Source organism: Punctularia strigosozonata (genome assembly GCF_000264995.1).
Source record: "Punctularia strigosozonata HHB-11173 SS5 unplaced genomic scaffold PUNSTscaffold_1, whole genome shotgun sequence".
Lineage (NCBI taxonomy): Eukaryota > Fungi > Basidiomycota > Agaricomycetes > Corticiales > Punctulariaceae > Punctularia > Punctularia strigosozonata.
Genome location: NW_006767433.1, coordinates 1,790,048 through 1,811,505, shown reverse-complemented (window position 1 = coordinate 1,811,505; position 21,458 = coordinate 1,790,048). Strand labels below are relative to the sequence as shown.

At 52.2% G+C, this 21,458-nt stretch overlaps 10 protein-coding genes across 10 annotated transcripts; 3 read left to right on the top strand and 7 right to left on the bottom strand.

Annotated features, from left to right (window-relative positions):
- Positions 1-128: 128 nt before the first annotated feature.
- Positions 129-1,841, bottom strand: PUNSTDRAFT_140194 (uncharacterized protein). Its single transcript, XM_007378570.1, has 9 exons — positions 1,454-1,841; positions 1,337-1,390; positions 1,158-1,283; positions 1,044-1,101; positions 930-995; positions 804-880; positions 719-752; positions 595-654; positions 129-531 (listed from the first exon to the last, which is right to left on the bottom strand). The coding sequence occupies exons 1-9, from the start codon at positions 1,831-1,833 to the stop codon at positions 316-318; spliced, it is 1,071 nt and encodes a 356-aa protein (XP_007378632.1). The 5' UTR covers positions 1,834-1,841; the 3' UTR covers positions 129-315.
- Positions 1,842-2,059: 218 nt separating this feature from the next.
- PUNSTDRAFT_140193 (uncharacterized protein) lies at positions 2,060-4,071 on the bottom strand (the record flags this gene model as incomplete). Its single annotated transcript, XM_007378569.1, has 11 exons — positions 2,060-2,289; positions 2,337-2,432; positions 2,491-2,640; positions 2,695-2,707; positions 2,756-3,160; positions 3,219-3,385; positions 3,440-3,494; positions 3,551-3,664; positions 3,723-3,889; positions 3,945-3,970; positions 4,028-4,071. 11 exons carry the CDS (start codon positions 4,069-4,071, stop codon positions 2,060-2,062), a joined length of 1,467 nt encoding a protein of 488 aa, XP_007378631.1.
- A 154-nt stretch (positions 4,072-4,225) lies between these two features.
- Positions 4,226-5,944, bottom strand: PUNSTDRAFT_94982 (alpha/beta-hydrolase). Its single transcript, XM_007378568.1, has 9 exons — positions 5,433-5,944; positions 5,313-5,381; positions 5,240-5,262; positions 5,144-5,190; positions 5,010-5,080; positions 4,925-4,957; positions 4,788-4,873; positions 4,459-4,735; positions 4,226-4,398 (listed from the first exon to the last, which is right to left on the bottom strand). Exons 1-9 carry the CDS (start codon positions 5,647-5,649, stop codon positions 4,274-4,276), a joined length of 948 nt encoding a protein of 315 aa, XP_007378630.1. The 5' UTR covers positions 5,650-5,944; the 3' UTR covers positions 4,226-4,273.
- Positions 5,945-6,244: 300 nt separating this feature from the next.
- PUNSTDRAFT_59169 (Mpp10 protein) lies at positions 6,245-8,724 on the bottom strand (the record flags this gene model as incomplete). The annotated part of the gene is made up of 5 exons (XM_007378567.1): positions 6,245-6,631; positions 6,680-7,203; positions 7,248-7,661; positions 7,718-8,527; positions 8,577-8,724. The coding sequence occupies 5 exons, from the start codon at positions 8,722-8,724 to the stop codon at positions 6,245-6,247; spliced, it is 2,283 nt and encodes a 760-aa protein (XP_007378629.1).
- On the top strand, positions 8,663-10,298 carry PUNSTDRAFT_117410 (uncharacterized protein; the record flags this gene model as incomplete). The annotated part of the gene is made up of 4 exons (XM_007378566.1): positions 8,663-8,679; positions 8,897-9,453; positions 9,505-10,064; positions 10,120-10,298. 4 exons carry the CDS (start codon positions 8,663-8,665, stop codon positions 10,135-10,137), a joined length of 1,152 nt encoding a protein of 383 aa, XP_007378628.1. The 3' UTR covers positions 10,138-10,298.
- Positions 10,299-10,664: 366 nt separating this feature from the next.
- On the top strand, positions 10,665-11,982 carry PUNSTDRAFT_48642 (uncharacterized protein). The gene is made up of 4 exons (XM_007378565.1): positions 10,665-11,094; positions 11,148-11,216; positions 11,273-11,617; positions 11,673-11,982. The coding sequence occupies exons 1-4, from the start codon at positions 10,884-10,886 to the stop codon at positions 11,753-11,755; spliced, it is 708 nt and encodes a 235-aa protein (XP_007378627.1). The 5' UTR covers positions 10,665-10,883; the 3' UTR covers positions 11,756-11,982.
- A 39-nt stretch (positions 11,983-12,021) lies between these two features.
- On the bottom strand, positions 12,022-13,952 carry PUNSTDRAFT_117408 (PNK3P-domain-containing protein; the record flags this gene model as incomplete). Its single annotated transcript, XM_007378564.1, has 10 exons — positions 13,785-13,952; positions 13,476-13,734; positions 13,333-13,414; positions 13,159-13,276; positions 12,978-13,102; positions 12,858-12,927; positions 12,513-12,803; positions 12,384-12,456; positions 12,247-12,334; positions 12,022-12,192 (listed from the first exon to the last, which is right to left on the bottom strand). The coding sequence occupies exons 1-10, from the start codon at positions 13,870-13,872 to the stop codon at positions 12,022-12,024; spliced, it is 1,365 nt and encodes a 454-aa protein (XP_007378626.1). The 5' UTR covers positions 13,873-13,952.
- A 172-nt stretch (positions 13,953-14,124) lies between these two features.
- PUNSTDRAFT_129382 (ribosomal protein S3) lies at positions 14,125-15,093 on the bottom strand (the record flags this gene model as incomplete). The annotated part of the gene is made up of 4 exons (XM_007378563.1): positions 14,125-14,359; positions 14,415-14,627; positions 14,677-14,885; positions 14,953-15,093. 4 exons carry the CDS (start codon positions 15,091-15,093, stop codon positions 14,125-14,127), a joined length of 798 nt encoding a protein of 265 aa, XP_007378625.1.
- A 1,143-nt stretch (positions 15,094-16,236) lies between these two features.
- On the bottom strand, positions 16,237-19,809 carry PUNSTDRAFT_117406 (putative 3-ketoacyl-CoA thiolase B; the record flags this gene model as incomplete). The annotated part of the gene is made up of 15 exons (XM_007378562.1): positions 16,237-16,554; positions 16,607-16,749; positions 16,806-17,179; positions 17,229-17,275; positions 17,327-17,564; positions 17,619-17,828; positions 17,884-18,232; positions 18,281-18,318; positions 18,373-18,449; positions 18,504-18,601; positions 18,659-18,938; positions 18,986-19,242; positions 19,304-19,406; positions 19,463-19,522; positions 19,582-19,809. The coding sequence occupies 9 exons, from the start codon at positions 19,807-19,809 to the stop codon at positions 18,105-18,107; spliced, it is 1,269 nt and encodes a 422-aa protein (XP_007378624.1). The 3' UTR covers positions 16,237-16,554; positions 16,607-16,749; positions 16,806-17,179; positions 17,229-17,275; positions 17,327-17,564; positions 17,619-17,828; positions 17,884-18,104.
- Positions 19,810-20,595: 786 nt separating this feature from the next.
- Positions 20,596-21,431, top strand: PUNSTDRAFT_48640 (uncharacterized protein). The gene is made up of 2 exons (XM_007378561.1): positions 20,596-20,996; positions 21,073-21,431. Exon 1 carries the CDS (start codon positions 20,739-20,741, stop codon positions 20,892-20,894), a length of 156 nt encoding a protein of 51 aa, XP_007378623.1. The 5' UTR covers positions 20,596-20,738; the 3' UTR covers positions 20,895-20,996; positions 21,073-21,431.
- Positions 21,432-21,458: the final 27 nt, after the last annotated feature.

Here is a 21,458-nt window from a genome sequence, read left to right as displayed (position 1 = left end):
TTTAGTTGGCTGGAGGTGATGTCCTGACGGAAAGTAGGGCCGTGCCTGGGCGAGACCCCAAGGCTATTTCGCCGGAAAATATGTTGCCGTGTGGTTGACGACGACATCAGGTTTCTCTGAGAAACATGGGGGAAGCAACGACAAGACAAGACTATAGCTACATGAACATCCAAGACAATGCGTACATTATAAATGCGCAAGATATGGTAGGGCAAATCCAGCAATGTTTGGGGTCAAGTGGGAGCATTCACAGCTTGGGGGTATGGATTCTGCAGTAACGGCAAAACGCCCACCAGCATGGGGACGGTGATGTTCTCATTTTGAAATTGAATCATCGACTTGATCCGTGTTCTCGTCGTCCACAATGTCCACCGAGTCGGACTGCTCAATGGTCTTGTGTTCCAGTTCATCTTCACACTGCTTGTGCTCGTTGTCCTGCATTTCGGACGATTCTTCAGCCTTCAATTCTTCGTCGTGCTTGATCTCGACATCTTCACCCTTGACCGGAACGGGGGGTTGATTTGGCAGACGCTGTGCCGAGAGGCCGCACGAAGTCAGCCAGTGCGAACATACCTGAGATACTCGGTCACGTACCTTGAATGCGAATTTGCACACCTTCAGGCGTTTGGGGTTAAGCCCCTCTTCCAACCAAGCCTAGCGAAAGTAACGGTAAGATTCAATTTCTGTCTTGAGCATCTCGAGCATAGAATACTCGCACCTTCTCAACTTTATAGAGACCATCGTAACGATACCTATACATGCCATATTCAGAGCGGCATCAAGCGTCGTTTAGTGAAACGTACCCCTGCTCCGGTCCGTATTTGGATGGTAACTTGTAGCCTCGGATGACACGCACGGGTTTTCCCGTTTCTGCTGATCTCTGAAAACACTGTTACACGCGAACTGCACTTCGATACAGGAAAACCCGCCTTCAGTGCTCTATTGAAGTTGTTCTCTTCGAAACTTTGGTCGGTGCTTTGGGGAGCAGTACGAAGCTAGCCAACATAAGTCAACGATAGGAGAACGGGCCCAGATACTCGTACATTCTTGGGTTTCGCCTTGGTCCCTTTGAGATCTCGACCGCCGGAGCCTGTGTACGTGCTGACATTGGGCGTTTGAGAAAGATTATGCAGAACAGCACAACCAGGACAACTCACAAGCCATAACCCATGTCTACGTCATCTTCGTATCCGCCTGATAATGCTACAGAATAGGCCCCTTCGGGACCAGGGCAAATACCAGCGACCCATGGCGCGTGAATAGAATCGTTACTGCAGGCTTCGCTGCGAGACAAATATCAGTCATCGGTGTGATCTTCGTCAACATTCAAACGAACCGAGTCTCCCACCAAGTGCCAACTTCAATACCAGGAATGGATCCGTAGACTTTACTGAAAAAGAGCAGGGTGGCTATTATAACGACGCCCCAGTGGGTACAACGACAGAGAACATACTAAGAGTGGATCCTCTTGCTACCAGCAGGACGTCCTTGAGGTCCGTTTCTTGACTTGCGCGACACGATGAGGGCATCTGGATCCCGCAGTGACTGAGCTTGTTCTGCCTTGTAGTCTACCTTCTTCCCAGCGTTACGCGCACTGCGGCGACGACCATCCGCAGGCGTGTCCATGTCGTCCCGGCGAGAAACTTTGGTAGATTCCTCTTCCTCATAATCCGCGTCCGGTGAAGGCTCCTTGCGTTTCCTAGGTGAAGGTTTCTTCTTGACGGTCTTGCCCGGGCTGAAGAAGGCGGCCTCCTCCAGGTTCAACTCCAGTAAACGAGCTTTGTTGCGGGCGATATTTATCTCGCGCTGTTTCTCTAATTCCGAGACCGGCATCGTACGGTGATCACGCATGACTGAGCCTCAGTCCTGTAGCAGTGGGGAGGATGATGCTGCAGTGGCAGGAAGAGCAGCGACAAACGCGTTCAGTCACGCGTTGTCACGTTCACCTTCCTGGTGTGGCGTAACTTATCACCGAAACACGGCGAACGCGAGCACATTACTGATTCCTGCTATAAAATGTAACTACCCATGTAAGAGTGACTTTAAAAACACTCCCAAGTCACCCTTGCCCATATCCACTCCCAGAAGCCGGGAATTCGGCCGAGAAGTTGGCCATCATCGCCAGTTGATTCTGATACGCCAAGAACTGCGTCTGCGAAACCATGGGCGATCTCGGGGTGGGGACGGTCGGATATAGGTAGCCCAAGGAGTTAACTGATGCAACACTTGATCCTGTCGAGGTAGGTCGTGACATCGGGGCAGGCGTGTCCGGTGATTCGTGCATGTTGGCTACGGCTGGTCAATGCTATGCGCCGAAGTATTCACGTACGACTCACCTCCGGCGAATTTGCATTTACCCTGTTTAAAGAAATAACACTGAGGCCCTTTAGGGCACGTATGACCAAATATACAAAACCCCGTGCACTTCTGATCTGCAGAAGAGTTTAAGAAAACACAAGCGGCCCCTTACTGATGTAACATGACACTCACTTCTGTTTGCTTTAGGACACGGTGTTTTGGCGGCGTTGTTTCTGATATCGGATACTTGTTTGGGCGTCATGACATAGTCGTGAGCATACTTGCACTTTGGTCCGCTCTTGCATTCGGAAAGATAGAAGTAATTGCACGGTGGAGGTTTGACTAATGGCTATGTGAGCTTGACAAGTGCTTGTCTGATCATGAGAGTGAACATACGTTTGCTGACATCCTACGAGCGGGTGAGATCAAGGTGAGCCAAAGCCGCAAACACACTCACAGCAGACGGATCAAGGACTTTCTGGTTGTTAGCTTTCACCGGACTAAGGCTCCGATTGATCGCCTGTCCAGATGAGGAGGATTTGACTTTATCTATGTCTTGTGGTAGGATTGTAGGGGAGATTTTCTTGGGAACGATCTTTCGCGTCATGAAGACCTCGATCTCTAATGATGGTAAAGCAAGTCGCTTCAACTCGGAAGCCAGAATATTATATCCAGGAAGGAGCACGATCTTGTGCAGATAGCCTTCATTTTCCAGGCGCGTCAAGGTGGTGTTATAGCCGTTATCATGACAGCCTGCGTAAAATGCCATGAGAGTACGCCGAATGAGTACCACAGCGGTATACCGCACCGCCAAAGAATATCTTCCATATTTGAGGAAAACGAGAGAATACGCGCAGAGATTCTATGATTCACGGTGGGTCAATCGTAGCGCAAGCAATACATGCTTCCCTGCCTTTCACTTTAACGTCTGCAGCCTCTTTTCCTCCGCCAACATCGACAATGGAGAACAGGGGGCTGGCTTGGTTGAATCCAAGCAGAAATGCCTCGAACTGTTCCATCGTGCAGATCTTCTGATTTTGCATGACATCCAGCAAACCAGATTTATTGAAGTACACCGTCAACCAAACTTAAGAATACATCCGTGAAAGATCAAAAGCAACGAGGTAAGCGCAGGTCATACCTTGTGCCCGACGCGCAAGCCCTGGGTCTATGTTCGCAGCATATTCCGTCAGACCCTATATGGCAGAACTTCAGAACAGCGATGGTCAGCGGAAACAGTGATATGGTGTACCGTGGTTAGGAGGAGCGCTGCCTGACGGCCACCTACGTGACCTTGTCTTAACAAATCTTCCTTGAAAAGGTTGCCATCTCCATCTATAAAGCAGGCAACGATAGGGTTATCCTCCTGAGAGCTACAATAAACATGGTATACACATAGAACCCAACTCGGCAGATCGACTCACCGTCAAAGCGCCGATGCTGCCTTCCAGCTGTTTCACGCTCTTCTGAAGTCCTGCTTCCCGTTCATCCGCTGCCTTCAGCGCGGCTTTCCACACATTCAACTCCCGCTCGAGGTCTGATACTTTGTTCCTCAGCTGAGCATTTTGCTCGCTGGTCCTGCGGTATATTTCTGGATAACGAGGGCATTACGCAAGGAAGATGCCGACATGATGCACAGGCTTCACCTGTCTGTTTCTTCAAAAGATCGTCCCTGGTAAGTCAGAATCAGCGCGGTAGGTCGCCAGCCGCTTTCGACGGATATACTGACCATATTTGCATATCACCATCGTCACCAGCGCCGGTCTCGGCCATGCAATCTTCCCAGCACAGCAGTCGCCACTGTCTTCACTGGTAAGGACTACAATCACAAGTCGGAAGCCTTCAATAGCGATCCAGACGAAAGACCGCTCAAAAGTTGCAACAAGGATAATACACAGCCACGGGACAGCAGGGTATCACAAGCAAGGTTTGATCGACATTACGGGTTCCGGTGCCCTTCCGAGGTAGAAATAAGCTAATTACAGAATATAGACCCTATATGTATGCCTTCGTACGGTCCCAAGTGGTCCAGGATATTACTCTCAAAGATGTTCGGCACGACAGAGTCTGAGCACTCCGTATCTGAACCGTCGTCCGCTCCTGCGATTCCAGTCAAAAGTACATGAGTAAATGTCCTTGCAGGGAGGATTAATCACATACCGGGGCAAGACACGGCGTTACCCGGACTGGTAAGATGAACCTCCCCAGATGGATGCGAAAAGCCGAGGAAACGACCGGGAACAATCGGAATAGGGTCCTTATCGTTATTAACTCGAGTGAAGTCCGTGACCATGCTGTCGAAATAGGCGGCGAACTCCGGGTTACCAACTCGGGGTGTGCCGTAGGTGACACCTTTAACCGCAACATCGGACGGTAGGTTCTGTCGCATCATGAGCGAATCGAGTTCCGCAATCGCTCCTCCGAGAGAATGGCCGATCTTGAAGGCGATATCAGCCATTGTCCAGTGTCGATGAACGTCGCACACGTACGAGAATGACCGACTTGGCTTGGTTCACATCCAGGAGACGTTTCGTCTCCGTGAGGATCTGGTTGGCTGTGTCGTAGTGGGCATTGCCTGATACCGTCGTTAGCAATGGCGAAAGTCGAATCAAGCTCAACAACCTACGGAATCCGTCATGGACACGGACGTCAGTATCATCTACGTGATAGTAAGTATAGTCATTTCAGAGTGGAGCGAGGCCGCTGCTTACTAGGTATGCCCGGGAATACTGTTGGATCCAACTGGACAGGTGCGAACTCGATATCTGTAAGGAGTGACAAGCTGCATCGCGAACACGGTGGCATTAGCCCGACATTCTCTCGCGCTAATCGTTCGAAAACGTACAATTTGGTAGGATCCGTTCCTTGATGTGCCACCACTACAGATTTGCCCTATAAAACATTGAGACGTGATGAAGAAGCGCGTGTAAGCTCTGCGCACTTCCGGCCAGAACCCCACGAAGACTGGTCAAATGTTAGTCCGACATATTTCTGTCCAGAACATGCACACTCACAGAATTGCACTCCATTGCCGTCACCGCCTGTGAGAGTGGCATTGAACCCCGGATTAGCATCGCAAGCCTCTGAAGTAAGCTATCAGCGCAAACTCGAGCGGATCCGTGGCTAAACCATACCTCCACATTGCCAGCTCATAATCTTGTCAGTGGGACAATACGCAGCCCTAGCAAACTGGGTGAAAGGCGCAAAGGAGCTGAGTTCCGCAGCGCTGAGGGCCGTCGTGCCATCTCGAGAGAAGAGGGGCAATCTGTCCAGTGGTGTTGGCCAGGCTGCGGGCCTCGCATGCACACCGGCAGAGAGACAGAGAAGGAGCGAACACCATAGCGCAAACATCTTCAAACCCTGGATCGTGAACCGAGAACCGACAGAAAAAAGACGTATCACAGCCCTGCTGGAAAAGAAAGACGGACTATCGGAACGAAGAGACCCTTGGACGACCCTTGGACCGGGTTATATCATGGTTATCGACGGTGCGAATCAGGTGCGTCGCAGGCGATGTGCAACAAGAATGCGAAGCCGCCACGGAAGACGACCCGCATCGCAGAACATAGCATTCCATCACGAAGGTGCTTCGGGCTGGGCATCGACAGCGAGAGACAGCAACGGTTCGACGGAGATCCCATGTGGCTGCAGGGACGCGGATCAGATCAACAAGATGCTAGGAACGATGCTATGCAGTCGCCCTGGGTCAGCCGATACCACGTGTCGTGTAGTCATGCATACTTTACTCAAAGTACATACGTGCGTCAACCGATAGAGAGACCAGCAACATAGGAGACAAGACACGACCAAGAGCAGATTGGCAGAACCTGGAACGAGGGATTTCCATGCACGCGTGGTCCCGGTCAATGTCGTAACGGAAGCGCGAAGACAACCGAACATGGAGATACGAATGGGTAACCGGGATATCCATGGCTACGCCCTTGCGCTAAGTCTCCTTGCGCTTTTTGCCTTCCGTTTGTTTGCTTTTCTTTCCGATAACCGTGACGCCTTTCCCGCTCTTAACCACACTTTTCAACGCCTCCTCCTTCTGCTTCTTCACCGACGAGGGGTGTTTTGAACCTGTATTCATCTGCGCGACTTTCCCAACGCGTCTTTCGAGAGCGTCGCGGGCCTGCTTCTTCGCCTTCTTTTGCTTGTTGTGCAAAGAGCGTTTTTCGGCAGGTGTCAGTTCACTGCGTGCTCTGACATCTGATGAAGACGGCGCGAACACCTCCTCGGGAGCAAGCATCGTGGTGGTCGCTTTCGTGGTAGGTAACGCAGACTCCAAGGTTGCCGCAGCGACATTTGATACGGTTTCAATTGTCGCCTTGGGCTGCAAACGAGTCAGCGAGGAGAAACGTAGGACACGAACTGGACGCACTAGCTTAGGAGTGAAGTGCGCGTTACACAACGCGTCAAGCTTGTAGCATATCCCATCCCACATTTTCTCAATCTCTTCGTGCTCCTTCTTGAGCTTGCCATCCCGGTCGTCACCTGCTGCAACCCCGGAAGCGGCAGTTACATATTCTTCTTCGTAGATCTCCGCTAAGCTCTGTTTGCTTTTCTTGTCCTGGAGTTCAATAAGCCTGGAGGGCAAGAACGGCTTGTCTTCGACCGGTCGCCGGCGGACAACATCGTCGAAATTGTTATCGAGGATGCGTGCCTTGATGCGATCCTCAAGTGCCTGAACAGAGCTTTCTGTGACGACTGGGACAGCCTTCATGACACGCTCAAAGTCCAGATCTTCCTCCAATAGCGAGTTCTGTGGTCGCGATCGCGCGGTTGCTTCACCCATGAGCACCCAGTCCTTTTTGCCCACGTTTTCGGCCTCCAGTTCCGCTATCTGTGCCCGAAGAGCTTCCATGCGCTTCTCATGAGTGCTGAGGTCTGTCCCAGTGGAAAGTGCTCGGTGCCAACGTAAGTTGCGTGCATTGCGTACATAAACACACCTTTGGTCTCGTCCTCGTCCTCTTCCGCAAAAAGGTCATCCTTCAGTCTCTCGATCGCATCTCGGCCTCGAACGTCTTCGTCTTCATCATTGGTCGCTACTTCCGTGTCGCTATCACCCTCTGCTTCTGCTTCGTCTTCGTTGGAACCATCCGATTCATCGCCGGACCCGTCGCCCCCCATATCGTCCTCCATGAGCTTATCACCGTCCTCCGCATAGTCCTCATCATCATCCTCATCATCGCCCGTCATATTCATCGCCGAAACCGACAATCCTTTACCCCTCGCTTTGATGCTCTTCACACGAACCTCGTCGTGAAAGCGTACTCTGCTAGCTTTCGGAGGCGACCCGACATTAGGCTTGGATTTTTTTGGTTCTCGGGGGGGTGGCTCGAAAAAGTCCCTATAGTAAGGCTCTGTAGAGAACCATTAGTAAGGAAAACAGCAGCAAAGCGTCATCGAAAGTACTCACCCTCGACCTCTTCCTCGATCTCGGGGTCCAACCCCTCTGCGTCATCCACGGGTGCGAATAAGTCAATGTCCTCATCCAAATCCTCGTCCGAATCTGTCTCGTCGTCCCCGGTGGACTTGGATAACCCGCCTTTTGTGACCTTCTTCGCTTCTGTTTCCTCCGTCTCGGCATTGAACTCCGCAAGGCTGAAGAAACCATCGTCCAGCTCGGGATGTCCACCTGATTTCCATTTTGGTGCCGACAACTTGGGCGCAATTTTATCCCAAAGCGTCCCTTTGCGAGAGGGTCGATCGAGATCCATAGCATCCTCATCGTCGCTGTCGTCCGAGGGGTCACGCAGTCCAGTGACTTGTTCTTCGGCATCCTCTCCTACATCCTTCATCGAGTCCTCTTCTTCACTCTCGTCCTCTTCCTCCTCATCCTCTTCGTTAAACCCAAAGCCACCCATTCCCTCTAGCCCCTCCATACCTTCGTCGTCGTCGTCGTCGTCGTCTTCATCGTCCTCCGGGCCAGAGCTCTCGTCGTCGAAGTCCTTGACGGTATCCTCCAATGCATGCTCCAACGTTGCGCAAACGTTCTTCGCCCGTAGGTCAAGTTGTGCCCATATCTGTCCATCATGCATGCCATCGACGAACAGGGATGTCAAGGGGGTTGGTTCCAGCTTCAATGAAGGTAGAGCGGGTGCCGCTCCATTGGCAAGACCGTCGGCAATCGCTTTCGTCTGTGAACGGGTTTTGGGAGCTTGCGCCGGACTAATGGATGTAAGCAGCTCTGCGATGTGCTTGCGCGACGCCGCCTCCGACTTCAACGCTGATTGAAGTTGAGTTTGGTATAGCATATAACGGAGGGCATTACATACCGAGGTCGAACACATATTTGGTTGCGTTTAGTGCAGCGATTTGAAGATCCTTGCTCCCTGTAGCAAGCACCTCTGGTGAAGTTTCGATGAGCTGCGAGAGTTTGTCAAGCTCTTCCGGTATCTGAAGGTTTTCGGCGACGGCAGCCATGGCGGTGCGCGGCGGTGTTGCTCAGAGTGAAAGCAGAATCGCTGAAGCAGCCCAGAATTTTGGCACCGCTCAGGCTGATCGGAAGGCACGTGAGCGTCACTACGTATAAGAGGCGCCCAGCGGATGCTGTACATCATATCTCTTCCTCGAACACCAGCATGTCGTTCTTCAGGCGCAACAAGGAGCAGACCTTGATTCCTCCCGTTGAGCCCCCGCCGCAGCCATCTCGCAGCCCTGGTCCCGGTAACCGCGCGATCAACAGCAGTTCCCCCCGACCGCCGCCTTCGTACCGCTCCACCGCGAGCACCTACAACGCCAGCCGCGATGGCGACCCTTACAACGGACCCAGCAGGTCTGGGTCCTCCGGGTACAATGACCCTCCGTCCGACATGTTTCCTCCTCAGACGCAACGGAGCTACAGCCGTAGTAACGGTGTTGGCGATCCGTACGCCCGCGGTGGCAATGTTGATGCCGCCCGATCGGAGTTGTTCTCCGGTTATAACGCTGAGAAAGCCGGTTCTGGTCGCTTCTTCAATGACGCTCCGGGCCCTCGCGCGATGAGGGATGTCGCACCGGGCGAAGAACAAGACGAGGACGTTGAGGGCATCAAGCAGAATATTCGCTATACCAAGCAAGAGAGCGTGAACTCCACACGTAATGCTTTACGTCTTGCCCGTGAGGCTGAGGAGACGGCTCGTAATACGATGCTCAAGCTTGGCGATCAATCTGGTATGGCTATACTGGGCCTCGTGTAATCCTCTCATTTATGTTTATCCTCAGAGAAACTTGCTAACACGGAGCGCCACCTTGATGTCTCGAAGGGTCACCAACTTCGCGCTGAAGATAAGACGGATGAGTTGAAGAAGTTGAACCGATCGATCTTCCGTCCTGCTATCACGTTTAATAAGGACGCCAAGCGCGCCGCCCAAGAAGCTAAGCTTCAGCAGCGATACGATGAAGATCGTGAGGAGCGCGAGAGAGCAATGCTTGACATTCGCGAAACTCAGAACAGACTCGGCCGTGCTGCGACGTACGGCCGCGGTGACGAGGACGAGGAAGCTATAGGCGGGGGAGGTCTTCGTAGCCGCATGAGGACCGAGGAGCAACAGGCACAGCGGAAACAGCAACGGGCTCGTTACCAGTTTGAAGCCACTGCCTCGGATGACGAGATGGAGGATGAGCTGGACGACAATCTCGATGAGATTGGTGAGGCGGCGAAACGCCTCAAGGCGCTTGGCCTGGCTATGGGTCAGGAAGTCGACAACCAAATCGGTCGTATCGGCCGCATCGAGGAGAAGACGACATCGCTCGATAACCGTGTCTACCGGAACACTGAGAGGGTACGTGCTTCATCATAACCAATCGTGAGTACCGCTGACATGTTCCTACCTACAGCTCAAGCGCATCAAGTAGTCTTATTTACCTTGGCTGGTTCCTTGCATTCCAATGTGGCCGGTTCTTGTGATGTACGCGGATTCGTTATGGATGGATTATCTTTACATGTGGGGTAATCACCCGAGGCTTCGATGCTTTGTATAAGGGATTAAGGGTGCAAATAAACATAGCCCCGAAACGTTACGTCGATGGGTGTGGCACACCCACTGGGCGCAATTCTTCAACTGGCTGTGGTCGCCGCGATTAGCATGCCTCGCAGCGCCTGGGCTCTGGGGCCTGGACCATTTATGATCTGCACCAAGGAACGGAAAACCTGTGTTCTCTTCGTACAAACAACGTACAATGAGTCAAACCTTTGTTTTTCCCAATTCGGACAATAGGCTTGCGGCGCGCCTCGCAACGTTTGTTGTCCAACTCATGTGCACGGAATGGAGCGCTTCGCTCGTATTACTCAATCGCATGGCTTCCGGGCAACGACCTTGTCTAAATTGCTTTTGTTCGAACATGCTGAGGCCGGTATATAACCCTCTGCCGCGCGGACAACCTACTCCATCCCCGGGGCTGCTGTCATTTACTTGCTCAAGATCCTCTCATTCATTCTCCGTTTTCCGGGCGTTCTCTATCTTATCATACTTGCACACTGGTGTTGCGGGTCTTGCTACCACGTCCTACCTCAGTTCATTTGAGTCTAGTGCGACCTGCATTGCACATCCAACCTCGTCACTTGCTTCCGCGCTAGTCGCCTGCGTACCAACGCCCCAAACATGATCGCAGGACTTTCCAAAGCAGTCGCCGTTTACCTCGCCCCTGTCCTTTCATTGACGGGAATGCTGCTTTCCCTCTTCGCGTTTCTCGCACCTGCCGTGATACTCCACGACCGCGTTGCATTGCTCACGGTCCGACCTTCGCTGGCCATCACGAACCCAGAATCACATTCCGACGTGGACGGGCCTAGCGTGTTCATGGGCGTTCTCGGTAATTATTCTGGCATTCCTTTGAACCAGACCGAAACCTTACCCTCTCTATAGGTTCTTGTGCCCGGTCGGATAATGCAGCATCGATTAGCTGCACTACACCCTCCGTCTCACCAATATATGGTATGCGTTTCGAAGATATTTAGTTGCTCTTTCTGCTGCTGAATTTTCGCTCGCAGACCTCTCAGTGCTTCCTGGGGACGCGCCCAGTTTGCTCACGGCACCCACCACCGCCACACCGGCCTTTATTGCCGTTTCGCTCTGTTTTTCGGCCATGTTCTTCCTCCTGTTTACCATGATCTCCTTCCGCGCCAAGCTTGGAAGGCTCTCCGCCACCCTCGACAAGCCCATCGTCCAACGCCTGACCGCCTGGATCGGACTCTTCGGATTCATGCTCGGCTTGTCCGCGTTCCTCATCATCCGCATGTGGTTCGGCAAGGCGGTGGATGACTTTAACCAGACGATCTCGAACGCCGGCTCCGACGCACCGGACTTGATGGCGGCAACCAGCAATGCATTCATCAGTACGCCGGGATCATAGCCCACCTGTTATTTTGAATGCTCATCAGTATATTGCAGTGGTTTGGGTAGCATACTCGTTCTATACCGTCCCCTTGGTGTGCTCCCTCGCGAAGCTTCACGTCACCGCGACGAAAGCCTGAGCACGCTTCAAATCGAACAAGTGCTCGCGGAAAAGTCGAACCCATTCAGCGCGCTGGGCTTGATGCCATGCATTGCGCTATTCACGACCCTTACGCACCTTCATACCACGGACCCCAGACAGGCGGGCAATCCCTTAGATATCAATGCAGCCATAGCTCTCCCACCGTATCATAGCGCAACCACAGACGATTTTGTACTCTAATTCGCAACGGTCCATGAATACAATACATCCATGAATACACATGAGAGTCATCATCAACACTTGTCACTTCATCGGGAGAGTCCACAACTCCCAGCATTTACGCTCTTCATCTGTGCCATTCCACACCCAGTTGATACGTTTGATCTCCGCAAAACCCTCACTGATCGTCGGTTCTTGGTATTGATCCCGGAAGGCACGAAATTCCTCTTTCGGCAACGCAGGTCGGGACAGTTTCTGTATCAAGGTCACCACCATGTCAAGTTGCACCGCGAAGTAGAGAAGACTCGCCTGATCACTAATTATTCGCGGTTGGAGGTAGGCGCGGTATAGATTGTTGTGCCAAGCAAGCTCCAAAGAAGCCGTGAATAGGAAACACCTAATTTGTCGGTTAGAAATATTGCACTGCGTGGCGGCGGCGAATGCACCTGATCGGTATTTCGAATTTTCGAGCTAGAGTGATTGCATATTTTCGGGAGAACATGCTGGCATGCGTATCGTCTGCGGTCAAAGCGTTTCGATTCCATAGGAACACACGATATAAATGATTTACGGACCAAGGACGCATGACTTTTCATCCTTTAGTGCTTCTTCTGCTTTCTGTGCACATCTCGCCCGCGCTTTGAGAGCTCGACCTTCAACATGAACGTACGAGTGATTCATCACCTGAATGTGAGTGCGAAAGAAAGAGGATTTTCCAGCGCATGGGGGTCCGACAAAAAGTATGATCTCTTTCGGGCCAGAAGCGGACGTAGTGATCGCGCTCTGAGATGACGAAGTTGTATAAGGTTCCTGGTCTGTAGGAGCTCTAAAGAGGAGTGGTGTCGAGGTAGGGGTGTAAAGAGGTTCTGCGTTGAAGTTGGTCTGAAACGATGAAATAATGTGTATGTCGATGAACTCACGAGCCGACAGTGTGGATACATGGAAGCCTTCCATTTTGTATTGGGACGCTGGAAGCTCCAGAAAGAACTCCTACCACGAGTATATCAATCTTGCGAATAAGGACCTTGGGACATCCGTACCTCTGGCGTGAAGAACGGAACACCAACGTTAAGCGCCCATTGCCTATCGGAGCTGGCGTGATCCTTGCCGTTGGGTCCACTAGGTCGGCCGGCTGCATCGCCAACATAGAACGAAGCACCTTTGTCTGTCAACGACATGTGAGCGTAGTAGACCAGAGAACCCGGCTATAAGCGCGATTACCGATGACTACCCCGTCAAGTGCGTATATGCGCTCGAGTTCGTGCCACATTCCCGGCATTGGCTTCCTGTGCCCATCCTTGCGTGTGGCAGCAAATATTCGGAATGGAACGTCTGGAAGCTTAAACATTAGTCCAGCAACATGTCAGGGTCGAATTTGGCACAGATAGAACAAACCGCAGCAGCAATTAGTTGCAATTTTTCTTTCCAAACCGCGAGATGGTTTATATTCTGGTTGGAAAATATTATGATGGCGTAGCTATTCGTACCGGATGACTTGGATCACTCCGAGTTCGGGAACGCGATATATTGGCACGAACCCTCCTTCATGTAGTTGTCTCAACTTCGTAGGTACGACGTTTCTCCACCAACTCCAGGCCTTCTTGTCTTTGACACGAAAGTTGCCACTGATTAGCGTGCCGTCCAAATCAAACCCGGCAATCCGACTGGATGGCTTAGGATGCAGGTTGACTCCATGAAGGCAGTGTTCATGCGGCCAATCCGGGCTAGATAACCATGTAAGACTGTTCCCAGTCTTCTGCACTGACGCCGAGCTTGTCCTAGAGAAAAAAGGGTGTGCTATGTCGGGTGAGCAGCTGGGCACTGATACTTCACGCATATATATTCACTTTTGACAACCTTCGCTTGAACGCCGTTCAGTCTGTCCTCGGATTTGCTCCCGGTAGTGGTAGAAGGCGATAGCTGGCGTTTCTTCATCGCATCAGATGCGTGATGTTTCCCTCGAGCGCCTACTAGAGCTACAATCGGCTCTTGGATATGATAATGCAGGGAACGCGTCCTTGACGTGCCACAAAATAACGACCGAAGAAACATGCACAGAAGTCATGTGACATATGATGGTAACCATCCGTCCCAGAAGTCGACGCGCTTTTTGGCCTCTCCCGACGAGTGACGATACACCTGATATTGCGATCACTACATGTATACACAAAAGCACCGAGAATAGAATCAGAATCCGGTAGCGGGGGGCTCCTGGTAGGCGGGCTCCTGGTAGTCGGACTGTGGCTGGTAGGCGACTTCGGGGTTTTCGCCAACCGGAACGGCGTGTGTCGGGAGAAGGGGTTCTCGCTGCTCTGACGAGGGCTCGGTGATGATCTTGTCGACCGGAGGCTCCAAAATCTGCACCGAGTCGGGAAGAGGCTTGGACGGACCGGTCTCGCCCTGAGGATCCCATCCCTTCATGCTTATATGAAATGTGAGTCAACAATATAACAACTATGACATAGAAATGAACGTACATCTTGACCTTGATACCGAGTACGCCCTGCTTGAGCAACACGTGCCTCACAGCGTAATCGACGAAGTCGCGCGAAGGTTGACCGGAGTGAATCATGAAGCCATCGGTAAACTTCATGGACTTGGCACGGGCAGCACGCAGCTTGCCAGAGATAACAACCTCACAACCCTTGGCACCGGACTCCATGACGAAACGAAGAACACCGTAAGCAGCTCTGTTCGAAAGATGAGGAACGGTCGCTGGTGAACAATTATCGGGCGTACCGGCGTACAGCGAGCCCACCGAGAAGCTTGTAGCGCAAGCTCTCGCATTGCGCAATGGCGGAAAGACCACGGTAAGTGACCTTCTCGGCGTAAAGTTCGACAGAATTTTCGGGGAATTTGAATCGCTTTTGAACGAGCGCTGTGAGCTCGCGGATGCGGCGGCCCTTCTCACCAAGCACTTCCTGCGTGTGTGTGGCGCGAATGATGATCTATGACCGCGTTCGGCAAGGTCAGTTTCGTTCGCATTTGCAAATGAAGCCGGAACAGGCTACGCACCTCAGTGCGGGCATGAGTGACCCGGACATCGCAGCCAGAGTATCCCTCCTCGGCCAGTTCACGGGTGAAGAATTCGTTCAGTTCGGCGCGGAACACACCATCCGCCACGAACTTGCGCTTTTTGCTGATCTGGCTGGACATCTTGAGGAGAGCGGACTACTATGAGGGAATCCAATTAGCGTCCAAAGTTCGGGCACCGGTAACATCCATCTCGAAATCGCTGCATCCATCGAAATCCGTCGAGCACGAAGGTAGATATTGGTAGATATTTCGGATACATGGCATCCCAGCTGCTCCCTGATGTAAAGTAAGACGTTTCACACACCTTGGCGATGGCAAGCCCGACGATGAGGGGATTGGCCTTAGTCCTACCGTAGATTACTGCTACGGGATGGAACGACTCACGTGACCATAATTGGAGGTGCGCTAATTTTCTTCGTGCAGACATTTTTCCTCGTTCACCCTCGTTCCCCCCACTCCGTCCCTCAGAGCTCAGTCCATTGAAGAATGATTCATCAGTAAAGGTGCGAAATGTTCCACACGCTAGTTTTCACTGCCATGAAGAGTGTCGAGCTTTCGACCCACCTGGCACCTCTTAGTCGATCTGAACATGGTTCGCGACTCACATCGCTTGCTCGTGTTCAATGACATGAATGACCTTCTGAGCATTCACCTTCCGATTATTTACTGCATCTGATCGCTGACTTGTTCCACAGATGTGTACGCCCTTCGACGTGATCTTGGCCGGATGCCATCGCCCTCTTCGGTAGACTACTGTCACAAGCCTCTACGGTTCTCCTACACATATGTACACGATGACAACGCATGACATTGTCGCCATATGGACGCGGGAATCTTGTTCTGCATATAGTGCGCATCCTGAGTCATCATGAGACATACTTTGGCGAAGGTTGTCTTATCGGTGCGCGAGCGTGAACGTCTTCCTCCATCCCAGCCCCACCCACCTCCAGTGAGTCTGCCTGTTAGAAAGCAACCTCCAACATGCCTAGCACAACGGACTGGCGTGAACTCGTCGCCGATAAGAAACGCAGGCAACAGACTTCAATACCGAAGGACTGGATCATCACCCCTCCTCCAGAGGATGTGCTCGATGTTACTGCAATCCCTGAACAGTGCGGGCTCTTAACCCAACGGGAACTGGAAATAACCAATACGAGCGACGTGGAGGTTCTCCTCAAGAAACTAGCAACTGCGGAGTGGACGTCGGTGGAAGTGAGCTGCGTATCTTAAAGAAATCAATACCTTGACGAACTCTGCTTACAGGTGACCACGGCATATTATAAACGAGCAATTGTTGCACAGCAGGTTGTGAACTGCCTGACGGAAATCTTCGTCGACCAAGCGCTGGTTCGTGCGGCGAAATTGGATGCACATTTGAAAGAAACCGGCAAGGTTTTGGGACCTCTTCATGGCCTGCCGATCTCCCTGAAAGATCAGCTTGCTATCAAAGGGCTGGAGACGACAATGGGATATGTGACGTGGATCGGGAAGTATTCCGAGCATGACGCTGTTTTGGTAGAAATTCTCTATGAGCTCGGTGCTGTGCCCTTCGTTCGCACGAATGTTCCTCAGACACTCATGGTATGAGCACATCCGTACGCATCCGAACAGTCTTATATATCTGATTCATTAGTGGCCTGAGACCTACAATAACATATTCGGGAGGACGACCAATCCGCATAACCGTAGTCTCACCCCCGGCGGATCGTCTGGAGGTGAGGGTGCCCTGATCGCCATGAAAGGTTCACCCCTTGGCGTCGGCTCCGATATTGGCGGGTACGATATTCGGCGGCTTTTCGGTATACTTATCGTCTAAATGCCATGCCTTGCAGCTCTGTCCGCATTCCAAGCTCGTTCAACGGAATATACGGCTTGCGGCCCTCCTACCATCGTATCCCGTACGCGGGGGCCCTCAACTCGCTAGAGGGTCAGGACTCGCTCCCGTCGGTTTTGGGGCCGCTTTCCGTCAGCTTGAGTGGCGTCAAAGCTTTTATGCGCGCTGTAATCGATGCCAAACCATGGCTCAAGGATCCTCTTGCTGTACGCAAAGCATGGGACGAAGAAGCTTATCAACTGGCTGAACATGGCAGGGGCAAATCGCTTTGCTTTGCTGTCATGTGGAACGACGGTGTTACCGTACCCCACCCTCCTGTGATCAGAGCACTGGAGACAGTGAAATCGGCACTCACCCAGCAGGGTCATGATGGTACGGAGCATTCCCGGAGGCATGATCTCCTGTCTGACTACTGAACCAGTCATTGAGTGGACTCCGATCATGCACAAGGAGCTCTACGCAAATACAGTGCGTCGCATCCTTCACCTGTGGTCCGAAGTCTAATTGTTTGAACATCAGAGAAGCATCTGGAATGCGGCTGCTGCAGAAGATTATGCAGTCACCACAGCTCCTTCAGGCGAACCGGTCATCGCCACCATGGAGCTGAACCAGGACCTTGTTGCGGAAGCTACATTCCGTCCCAATGAATACAGAGGATTATCGGCATATGAACTGTGGCAGGTGCATAAAGAACGTCGAGACATGCGGATGCAGTATCTCGACCATTGGAATGCAACCGCGGCGAGCACGAAAACAGGTACCGCAGATAGTGGGATCCTGCCCTGTAAATATACTGACTGCATGTCGCAAGGTCGCCCAGTGGATGCCATCATCTCGCCGACAGCACCGTATGCGGCACCACCGCATGGGCTCAACAGTACAGCCAATTACACCATCTGGTGCAACGCATTGGACTATCCTGCGCTGGTCATCCCAGTCACTAGGGTGAACGCGGACTTGGACGGCAAGAAACCTCCCCATGATTTCTTATCCGAAAGCGACGAACATAACTACAACTTGTGTAAGTGACCGACCCTCTTCCGATATTTCCTCATGTTGATGTGCGTCGATTGTAGATGAACCAGAGACTTTCAAGAACGCCCCTGTTTGCGTACAGGTTGTCGGACGCACGCTCGAGGAAGAGGCGGTCATCGCGATGGCTGAAATAGTAGACGCGGCATTGAAGGCTGGCGGCTCGAAGTTGTGAGGAAACACAGTCTGGCCCAAACGATCATGAGTAATGTACAATCCGAGCTTCTCCGTTGTCCAGTGCTGGAGCGTCGTCCCGTTCAGTCAACTAAGCCCTCTCATTTACGAAAACGCCCGCTGCTCCCATACCGCTGCCCACGCACATGCTCGTGCAGAGAACTTTTTGTTTGGTTCGCTGCAGCTGAGCCAAACCTGTAACGACTTGGCGCACGCCAGCTGCAAGAGGATGCGTTAGTGAGCACCCACGGGGAAGTAAAGACGTACTCATTCCCAGAGGGTGTGTGAGGGAGATTGAGCCACCACTGATAGTAACGTACGTTTAGTCCACGGCAGTCATAAGACGTAGAGCGACCTACTTCGGGTTGATTTTCTCAATCGGTATACCTAACTCCTCAACACAGTATGCAAATTGAGATGCGAAAGCTTCATTAATCTATGATCAATATTCAGAGAGATCGATCAAGAAGTACAGATACCCGCATCTCACCTCCCACACATCGACATCTTCCTTTCGCAATCCCGTATCGTCAAGAATCTTGGACACCGCGGCTATTGGAGATATTCCCATCACGCGAGGTTCCACCCCTGATGCCGAGAGGAGGTTAGCAGAGACAATAGAACTGTGTCCGCGGAAGCATTTACCGACAACGGTGCTCCGAACCCATTTTCCTACGATTTCAGCACCTTCGCGTTCGGCGCGCTCGCGGCTCATGAGGAGACATATCGCGGCGCCATCACCAACACCGCTTGCATTTCCAGCAGTTGTGCTGGCGTCAGAAACGTCGTCAAAATTGAACACTGGCTTCAATTGTGCCAAAGATTCCACAGTGACATTCGGTCTAATCGTGTCATCCTTCGCAACAACTGCGCCACGTATTTTGACAGGTAATATCTCCTCGGAAAATACCCCCGACTCGGATGCCTAGACACATGCTTGGTAATTGGCCTGCCAAGAGCTTGTGCGCTCACCTTGCTCGCTCGAGTATGTGATATGAAGGCGTAGTGATCTTGCTTCTCTCGCGACACGTTGTAGATCTTAGCGACCATTTCACTGGTCCATCCCATGGGTTGAATGCAATCGTGCGCGTATGGGTTCTTGCCCACAGGGTCTGTGACTTCAGGCGTGGGACGTGGATTCAACGACATGCTCTCGACTCCGACCGCGACCCCGAAGGACGTCTCGCCTGCTTCAATTGAATGTGCAATGGAGCGAATCGCCATCAGACCTATGTTCACCTCAGTACAGTTGCTATCTGGGTTGACATGGAGTGAAGGTGTCTAGCGAACCTGATGAACAGAGCCTGTTGACAGTTGATATAGGGACCGAGTGGGGGATTCCCGCCGCCAATGCCGCTGCACGAGATATGTACAGCGGTGACGGAGGATGACACTGGGATTATTTCGTTATATCGCGAGTAATGGGTGGTTGTTCGGGGTGCCGCTCACTGTCCCTACGCAAATATCCTGTATCAATGAAGGATCAATTCTCGTCTTCTCTAAAGTTGCCTGTAGACATCGCGGTGAGCCCTGCTTCGACGTCCACAGGGGGGGACAATGCGACGCACCGTGAACAATGCGAGGAGCAGTTCGTCAACAGGGGTATCCTTAAGCTGCCCCTTCTTTGCGCGGCCCATTGCAGTTCGTTTCGCAAACGTAATCACCACATCTTGTGGTTTCTTCTCAAGAATGGCAGGTAACCCCCTGGCTCGAGTGGAGGCGGCGCGCACCGCAGTGCCAGTATTGTGGAGGATTCCGCTATGGTTCGCCTTGAGGGCAGCTCTACAGAATAGCATCGTGATTGAACTGCAGCGAGGACGGTGTAAGGCAAAGGTATGTTCGCGTTCTCTATTTAAGCTGGGAAGAAATCATCGTGTGCAACCGTTTACATCCGCAGTGCGTGGACCGACGTGAAACTTGTTCCAAAATTGGGTCAGCGCGACGGCAAGACGCGTTACATCACATCCTCTGGCGGCCATTCTGCTCTTCCCAAGGCCATGGAGATGATTAGTACTCTACTAACATCCCCAATGAGAATGACCTTCGCTTGTCCGGTATTCACGCCGCGTGGCGACGAGTTGAGAGTTGGGTGAATGCTGCATCCATACAAGCATAAATACAAGGAGTGTTACAATCTGTGCAGTAAGGACCGACTGCGCCCTCGTAAGCGCAAGGCTAGCGCGAACCAGAATCGTCGAAACGAAGTCGATAAATCGTGCTTCACTATATCACCGTAAGTCTTCCCGCCTTTGACCCTGTTAGTCTGTAACTCACAAAAACGGCGTTGCAATCAATAGTACGGGGCTCGGCGCGCGCTCATGCGCCCACCATATCCGAAGACCCGCTGCTCCCAGTTCTCGTCTGGGATATCAATGCGACGATCTGGAGGTATGCCCTACTGTTAGCTCCGAGCTTCACCAACGTGCTAACCAGAGGACGGACCCATCGCATAAAGGTCCGGGCCGCAAAATGCTTCTGCTGGCGCTAAGAAATAGTATGCCACGGTAGAAGCCAAGCGGTATACGGTGTAGCTCGCGTTGGCCATCTTGCTCGAATCGAAATAAGTGTCGAGAGTGGAAGAGTGGAATAGGAGTGTTGTAAGTAACCTGGCGGTCGCTCTAGATACGGATCCCATCCGCCTTCTTATACCCGCTAGAAGGTGAAGCAGTCACAGCCTGCCAGTAAAGTTGGCACACTGAACGCAAAGGGTCGGCGATGCCTCTGGATGTCGTCTTCGAACGCGTTCCGATTCACTCCTCAATTCGCCGCCGGTCAACTGAATGCATCATCTTCGGGCGCGGGCGGTGCGACGAAACAACCACCAATGGCGATGGCCATCAAGGCGCTTTCCGACTTGCGGCCATTGACGCTCTGTTCATGAACATCGGATTCCAAAGGTGTGTATCTAGCTTGCTGAGACGTGCTTGGGAGTCGCGTAACTTGGCGACCAAACTCCCTGGATAGGCTCCAGATCGTCTATCCTGTTCCGTCCCTTCAGCACCAGTACTGTACGCGGCAGAAGCTTGCTCAGCGCCTCAAAAGAATCCACGGACTCACCTAGCTTGGCCCGCGGGAACTGTATCATCGATTTTATTTTGTTCGTGGTTCGTAACTGCGGGAGGATCCGATGCCTGAGAGGGGTTATTGCACCGCCGTTGCAGTGATAGCCAGAACCGAGACGGAACAGGTATAACTGCTTCCCCGATGTTACGACATCCTCTCGTTGATGGAACTATGTCTTCCGTTGTGTCGAACCTTATAACACAGGCTCTGGATACGAGAAAATGTCTCCGATGTCGATATATAGCAAAGAACCTGATGCCGATATCAAAACAGTTCCGTGGCGTTGGCTCGGCAAATGCTGGCTAGCACACCGAGAAACCCGTAGCATTCTGGATCATTGAGACGACGCCATGCCATTTCATCCTCCGTTGACGCAAACCAG

Excerpts from the sequence above, each read along its gene's own strand:
- PUNSTDRAFT_140194 (XM_007378570.1), bottom strand. The coding sequence starts at position 1,833 with ATGCCGGTCTCGGAATTAGAGAAACAGCGCGAGATAAATATCGCCCGC. Across the intron at positions 1,284-1,336 it reads GGCACTTGGTGGGAGACTCG|CGAAGCCTGCAGTAACGATT; the intron begins GTTCGTTTGAAT and ends TTTGTCTCGCAG. Across the intron at positions 881-929 it reads ACTTCAATAGAGCACTGAAG|AGATCAGCAGAAACGGGAAA; the intron begins GCGGGTTTTCCT and ends CAGTGTTTTCAG.
- PUNSTDRAFT_48642 (XM_007378565.1), top strand. The coding sequence starts at position 10,884 with ATGATCGCAGGACTTTCCAAAGCAGTCGCCGTTTACCTCGCCCCTGTC. Across the intron at positions 11,095-11,147 it reads CGTGTTCATGGGCGTTCTCG|GTTCTTGTGCCCGGTCGGAT; the intron begins GTAATTATTCTG and ends CCCTCTCTATAG. Across the intron at positions 11,618-11,672 it reads AACCAGCAATGCATTCATCA|TGGTTTGGGTAGCATACTCG; the intron begins GTACGCCGGGAT and ends AGTATATTGCAG.
- PUNSTDRAFT_94982 (XM_007378568.1), bottom strand. The coding sequence starts at position 5,649 with ATGTTTGCGCTATGGTGTTCGCTCCTTCTCTGTCTCTCTGCCGGTGTG. Across the intron at positions 5,263-5,312 it reads CGGCAATGGAGTGCAATTCT|TCTTCGTGGGGTTCTGGCCG; the intron begins GTGAGTGTGCAT and ends ACATTTGACCAG. Across the intron at positions 5,191-5,239 it reads TCGTGGGGTTCTGGCCGGAA|GGCAAATCTGTAGTGGTGGC; the intron begins GTGCGCAGAGCT and ends AATGTTTTATAG.
- PUNSTDRAFT_48640 (XM_007378561.1), top strand. The coding sequence starts at position 20,739 with ATGTCGTCTTCGAACGCGTTCCGATTCACTCCTCAATTCGCCGCCGGT.